The sequence below is a fragment of the Thermobia domestica genome, chromosome 15 (genome assembly GCF_964235325.1).
Source record: "Thermobia domestica chromosome 15, izTheDome1.hap1.1, whole genome shotgun sequence".
In the NCBI taxonomy this organism is placed as follows: domain Eukaryota; kingdom Metazoa; phylum Arthropoda; class Insecta; order Zygentoma; family Lepismatidae; genus Thermobia; species Thermobia domestica.
The window spans coordinates 106,614,530-106,622,191 of NC_137468.1; the positions used below are offsets into that span (position 1 = coordinate 106,614,530).

Below are 7,662 nucleotides of genomic sequence, written 5' to 3' on the forward strand. Positions count from 1 at the left end.
GCAGGAAAGAAGTATTTTTTAATATCCCAGGGACATGCGTTTCATGGGGAGCACCACCCCGAAATCTCTTCCAAGTATTTATTTACGTAATACTGTAAGGATTCATTGTTTTAGTAATTTTTGAGCAGTAAGTAGTTTACAACACTTAACAGGTGGAGGGTATTAATTTTGGGCGGTAATAAGTACCATACGGATGTATAAGGAAAGAGCAAAAGAAGCATGAAAATAAGAAATGTTTTGAGATTAACAGTGAAAAGTAAACGCCAAAAATGAAACAGCAGGAACTGTAGGCAAGGTATACCACAATAACAACAATAAAAACAGTAATTATACAACATTAGAAACAGGTTGGTGTGTGTCGGGGCCGCCATCTGCGGAAGATTAGCCCAAAAAAAGTAATTTTGACATTATTAGTGTTCTCTTTGAAAACGATTAGGTTAAATAACATGAAATAACGGTAAGTCTTTACTTTGACTCCAACTGTGACTTTAATCGGTTCTTATAGGTTCAGTTACTTCCTAGAACTGTATGTGCGTGAGTCACTTGTTGGATCTGTTCGTGCCTTTGGTGTGACGTCTTAGTTAATATTTTTCCCACTAGGTGTCTGTGTAGTCATATGGTAGTTTGTTAGTGTGATGTCACATGCTATGTGATCTGTGGTCACATGTTCTGTGTGCATGTATGTGTGTGCTGCATGCGGGAAGCGCGTAATTGAATTGGTTGAATTGAGTTAGAGAAAACCTATCATAGTTGTGGTCTAAAGCTGAAGATATTTTCGACCTATTGTAAAAGTGGACGTTTATTGGTTTCTTGTTTGTAATAATAGCAAGTGTGCTCGGTTTAATAAAACGACGTGTGTGCGGAAAGGAACATTTTTGAGTAATGTTGAGTATTGCGCATGTGTTCTTGGTATCTTATTTTTTCGTGTGTGGAATCAGCAGTTATGAGTTCATTATTCATGAGTGTTCTCCTATGGCGAAATGGTGAGTTTTCTCTTTTTTTAATTCATATTATTTTTATTCTTGATTTGTTTTGCATTTAAGTATTAGGCAAAGTATTTGGTTTGCTGCTGCTTGTCCTATTGTCTTGTTGAGATGTAATTTTTTTTTCTTTGTCATGCACTGATTTATGATTAGAGACGAGTGTTTTTTTTTTTTTTTTTTAATTTTTCCCTTCTTATCTTAGCTTTATAGTAGTGGTGTGATTATTTATTATTATTTTGGATGTTTTTATGGTACTTGAGCGGGGGGTTTGGGGGCCGGTGGCCCCCCCATTTTGATCTGAAAATTCATATCCACCGCTTCACCTGAATTGATGTTTAGTAACATTGTGGCCCTTGTACTTATAGTATAATTCTTAACATCGTATAGTAACATTGTGGCCCTTGTACTTATAGTATAATTCTTAACATTGTATAGTAACATTGTGGCCCTTGTACTTATAGTATAATTCTTAACATCGTACATTACTTTCACTGTGTTAGTAATCGTAATCGATTCATGTGATCCGGTTCCGGGAGCAGTTTAGGAATGATTCCTAAACTGCTCCCGGAATCGGATCACATGAATCGGTTGAAGTCACTGTTTGGCTCAAAGTAAAAATTTGCCGAAATAACTCGGTACTAAACGAACGATACATCAATATATGCAAGTGTATTCACCATTAGTTAAGGTCAGTTCACCATTAATCTTAAACTAGAAGCTTAATCCCTTTAAAAACATGTTGAAGTGTATACAGCATAACAATAATCAATGCGATAGAAACTGATATCAAGGGAATCTTCCAAGAATGGCATTACTGCTGTTTCGCCGGACCGATTTGAAAATCGAAAGAAAGTACCAAAATATACTGCATTCGGTTATATTTGGTTGGATTACATTAAGTCCCATCAAATTACGTTATTAGGCGTGCAGTTTTACTGTACGAATCCATAGTATAAGTAGCAGTAGTAGTAGGAACGGGTTAGAAACCCCGCAGGGGTGGTTGGGAACTGTTCTCGACATAAAATGAGCAAATTAAAGGCTTGCCCAAAGTTTTGTGTACAGATTACAATTTGTGGTTCCGTCTAGTAAGACTCAACGAAAAAAAAAAAAAGTACTGAACGAATTTGTGGACGCTCATGGGACTGTCTATCTACACGCTAGGAAGTGCTGCTCACCTTCCTTCGCTTGTTTGAGCTTGTCATTCCCAGTGAACTGAGAAACAAGTCCCTTTCTCCACGTATATCTAGTAAAAGTAGAAAGTTGTAACGCGTGGCTTGCCTCACGTAAGCTTATTTAATTTCAAATTCTATCCTGAAAATTTGTTAAGAGACCTTACAAAGAGGGATTTTGAAGGATTATAGATTCCTGGGGTTTAAATAGTTGACATCCTATGTCTGCAACCTACGAAGTGTTAATTGAGGAAGTATTAAAAATAGAAACTGATCTATATACCTAATGAACAGAACGATGTATGCTCATCTTCTTTACCACTTCCAATGTGAACATCCTCGCTGACACTAATCAACGTTACTAATTCATATAATTTACGTGCTTTAATATATGTTGTGTCTTTCACAATAAAAAAATAATCAAAATCATCCAAGTAGTTGTCTGCAATGTATTTCAAAACATGGAAAGGTTTTAGGATTTTTCGTGTATCTGTAAATCCAACTATCCCTGGCATGCTGATATTTATTTTTTGTGGCCCTGCAGCATCAACAAAAAACATTATTTTATCCACGAGATGTGAAACTGTTTTATTAATTGCTACGCCATGAGAAGATATCGTCTGCTGTGATGTTAGAACTGCAATTAAAAGCTTTTCTCTTATTCCTAGTTCTGTAGAATAATATCGAGGCCGTATTAAAGTTTGTGGAGTTTTTTGTGCCTTCTTTGGTTTTCCTGCTAGATTTATTCGTGGTTCATATTCATCATTTTCTTGTTTACTACTTAGCGATCTTCCTCTCGAGGCACGGTCACCAGAAATCTCTCTCACATTGAAACTCGTGAAATAGCACTCATCTTCCAAAAATGGAGTTAAAATTAAGCTCAGTGATATCCCAATACACAAGCCTACCATAAAAAACATATTTTGTCTACATTGTAAATATAAAACACGGAAAACACCACACATTTTTTTTCGCACTTCATTCGCACACACTCTACCAACACAAACATGCAGAATTGCCAACCTCTACTCTCATTATGCTAGTTATGGCTAGGATTGCCAGTTTAGCCACTGTGTGACTAGAACTGGCCATTTTTGCAATCTGGCTAGCCACAAATTTTCTAGAAAAGCCATGCCTTTTCCTTTTAGCCATTTTCTGAATTCAGGCATTTTTTGATATATTCTATGTGTCATTTTGCAATTTTATGAAGTTTGATTCCTTCTCTAAGCAGCAGTATTCTGAACCCCACTACTAGAATTCACCCTACGAAAGATAGCAATGATGGTCAAATTGATCCCTCCCCTTATTTTGGCTACACAATAGAGAACAATAAGTGCGCCAGAAATTTTTACTTGGGGGAGGATACCAAGAAAGAGTACTTGTTAAATACTGAATATGGTCTTAATTCAATGAAAACAAAATTAATAAGCATTGGACTGGATAGTGATAGACTACATTGGAGCCAGTGATACGTGTTGGTAAAGGATTTGTGCTTGGAGTGAAGTTAAATTTGGCAGAGTGGAAGGAACTTGTACATTTCATCTCGTTTGTTTCAGACTACTTGAATTTTCAAATGGTAATTACATTTATAAAATCTTTTGAACGGAAAAACGAACTGGTGGTGCGAAAACTAATGGGTGAAAAATTAGTGATGTTAGAGAAGAAAGAAACACTCTATGCTTCTCGAACCACTGTGTACCTAAATTCAAGTGATTGGCTTTATTCCTTGGAAATATTACCGTGTATTGAACATGCTGTGAAAAACAGTAAAGCTTACAGTGTTATGCTACGTGAATATTTTGACTTGTGTAAAGATACTGTTCGCAATCATGTACAATCGCAATGTCTTACATGTACAGGACTTGCCGGAATTCATACATCCGGCATTATCTCAACAGAGCATTATTAATGGAATAAACATCAGTTTTCCAAGTATATTAATTGATAAGAACAGTGATGTGAGCATTGATGGTGAAAGATTAAAATTGGAAATGAAAGTATTTTGCAAACAAAAACTCATAGATTCAATTATGGCTGAATTATTTGACAAAGTACAAAGCCATGGTGGGGGAAACTGGTACTCAACCTTTTGAGGGTATTGACGAAGTCGATTTCTGTTCATAAAGAAGAAAATTGATTTGTTTTTTCTTTTCCATTTATACTGAGCAGTGTAGTAATAAATTTAGTAATAAAATATAGTGAAATTAAAATGTTTTATTTACAAATAAATTTGTGTTTTTGTGTTCGTTTAATACACTTAAATATGATAGGACTTTTTTATTAGTGTACTAATGTTTTTTATGAAAACAAAATCCTATCATATTTCTATAAGCATTATTGAGAATAATGAATTCACACACTTGAAATGTTTTTTTAAATAAAAAAGAAAAATTGTATTTGAATCCATTATTAAAGAACTCTGTCTTAAGTATGATAGACCATTTTATTTTTGAAAAAAACTAAAATAATTAATATAACATTTTAAAACAAAATCCAATAATAATAATAATAATAATAATAATAATAATAATAATAATAATAATAATAATAATAATAATATTGAATTCACATATTTGTTTTAATTTAAAAAAGAAAAACTTAGTAAGTATTTGAATCCATTATTATCGTTTTAGTTATATGATTACATTATTGAATTTTAAAAAAGTTCTGGATTCTTTTTTTAGAGTATGAAATTCTTTAATTCAATGAGTTTTAAAAAATACAATATATATATATATATATATATATATATATATATATATATATATATATATATAATTAATCATAAAAATATTTATTAGAAAACAGAAGAAAACAATAAATAAAACATGCTTATCAAAACAAACGAAGAAGAAGAAATAACAGACATAATGAAGAAATTATATGTATACAAAACAAAGAAGAAAGAGGAATGATTACCTGTAGTAATAGATAGAATAATCGAAGATAATTTTTCGGGTGTGGATGATAAAGTATGATGAAAATCGTTTAAGGATTTTCCTTTAGCTTTAACCCTTTGGGGATCCCATGGTACAATTTGTACCATACGGGGTGTTTCATGGTACATTGCGTTATAACTCTCCTATTTGAGCTTTTTCGTCCGTTTTTTTGTTTTTTGTTTTTCAAGTCCAGAGGCATTGTAGAAGACATTATGAATGGTTTCACACCTTCCTGCGTCAAGACATAGGAGGTGATGACGTCATAAGTCTAAAATTTATATTTTCGTGTAATACTTTTTTGGGGGGGGTTATGTAAAGTATTTTTGGCGGGCTTATTTTTGCATGTAGAAGATTGAAATTTTGCACAAACATGCAGTCCACGGAGTAGTATTTACCAGATTTTTTTCAGATTCCTGCGTTAAAACAGGGGGGATCTAGAGGGTCAAAAAGTTGAAAAAAGGGATATTTTTACCCAAAAATTCCGTTTTTCCTCATTTTCCCGCCTTAGGTACATGATGGAGACAAGTGAATAGTACCGCCTGAAAGGTAGTTCTATTCTGAAGAGAATGATGTGCGACACATGGCCCTAGGGTAATTAGGGAAGTGTCAGGGAATTTTTACCAAAATGTACTTCTGTATAGGGGAATTTTGGACATTTTCGGTATTATTTTTTGCGGGCTTATTTTTGCATGTAGAAGATTGAAATTGTGCACAAACATTCAGTCTACCGAGTAGTATCTACCAGATTTTTTTAAGATTTCTGCGTTAAAACAGGGGGTACACAGAGGCTAAACGCTGAAAAAGGGAAATTTTTACCAAAAACCCTTTCACGAGATTTTCCCGCCTTATATACATGATGGGGACAAGTGAATGGTACTGCCTGAAAGGCAGTTCTATTCTGAAGAGAATGATGGGCGAAACATAACCCTAGGGCAATTAAGGATGTCTCAGGGAATGTTTAAAAATTTCCCTCTGTATACGGGAATATGGGACATTGTCGGTATATTTTTTTTGGCGGGCTTACTTTTGCTCCTGGAAAATTGGAATTGTGCATAAACATTCAGCCCACCGAGTAGTATTTACCAGACTTTTTTCAGACCTCTGCGTTAAAACAGGGGGGTCCAGGGTGGGCTAAAAGTTGAAAAAAGAATAGTTAGACCCAAAAAATTCCATTTTTCCTCATTTTCCCGCCTTAGATACATGATGGAGACACGTGAGTCATACCGCCTGAAAGGCAGCTCTAAGCTGAAGAGAACGATGGGCGAAACATGACCCTAGGGTAATTAGGGATGTCTCAGGAAATTTTTTACCTGATATCATGGTGTTTTACGGTAATTTGGGGCATGGTGGGAATTCCTGATAAAATATCTCCCGCCCTTGGTATTCAAGATAGAAACTTGAAATTTGGCACACACATTCAGTATACCAAGTACTATTTATCAGATTTTTATATGGCTACGTTCACACAGGGCCGCTCCAGAGGGGCCCAAAGTGCGAGAAAAAAATTTCCCTCCGAAATTTTCCCTTTGACATTATTTTTCCCGCTTCTGGTATACAGTATGAGCATGCAAGTGGTATCATTTGAAAGCCAGCTCCATTCTGAAGAGAATGAGGTATGAACCATGATCCTAGGATAAATAGTGACGATACAGTAGCTGCTTGACTGGAAGTCTAAAAAATAGCCCAAAAAAGCAGGTGTCGGAAAGGGTTAAAGCATAGGAATAGGTATGAATAATGACCACATAGGGACGATTTCATACTTTGAATTTGTTCATTATTGAATTAATAAGAAAGAGAATTTCTACGTAGAAATTGAATGTGTTGCCTTACATATTATTAGGAAGAGGGAGAGAAACTGGTTGGGACATTGCCTAAGAAGAGATTGTATCATGAGGGACATCCTAGAGGGTATGGTGGGGGAGAGGGAGAGAGGGAGAGAGGGAGAGGGTGAAAGCGAAGGAGACTACAATTAATGGATGATATTAAAACAGAAAGATCATACGCGAAGACGAAAAGGTTAGCGGAGAACCGTGGAGCATGGAAGCTTCTCAGCTGCGGCAAGTGACCTGCTAATAAAGGCAGAATACCTATGATGATGATGATGATGATGCATTACATATGGAGGAAATCCAAATGTATCGAAGTAGTCGGCACGTTCATCAGTATTAATACATACGGATACCCAATGAGTACCGATTTCAGTGGATGGATCTTTATTTATGTTAGATTTATGGTAATTGATTGCAGGCAAATACGCCAACGTAATGATTTTGAAATAAAGAATATGTTTGAAATGCATGTATTAATTCTAGTGTAGAGGGCATCATGTATAAAAATGCAGATATGTACATATATGTTGCGGTATTTAAATAAGAATAACTTATCTTTAAAAATCCATGATGATGTTCCTTTGGTGATCCATTTCTAAGAATGACTGGAGCTCTCCATGTGATGCATGAGACAGGTGTTTGTAGAGGGTTCTTAAAATGAACGTCCAGACCAACACAGCCATGTTGTATGAGATTCCAATGCTACACAGCATTGGCTTCTCCATCTTGCGTAATGTCGAAT

General features: G+C 35.1%; 1 protein-coding gene across 1 annotated transcript in view; it reads right to left on the reverse strand.

Moving 5' to 3' along the window:
* Chpf (Chondroitin polymerizing factor) overlaps positions 1-3,337 on the reverse strand; it is a 50,627-nt gene extending 47,290 nt beyond the window's left edge. Inside the window, exon 1 of the mRNA XM_081740035.1 lies at positions 2,436-3,337. Coding sequence (XP_081596161.1) covers positions 2,436-3,117 — 682 coding nt within the window. The 5' untranslated portion in view covers positions 3,118-3,337. The remainder of the gene's footprint in view (positions 1-2,435) is intronic.
* Positions 3,338-7,662: the final 4,325 nt, after the last annotated feature.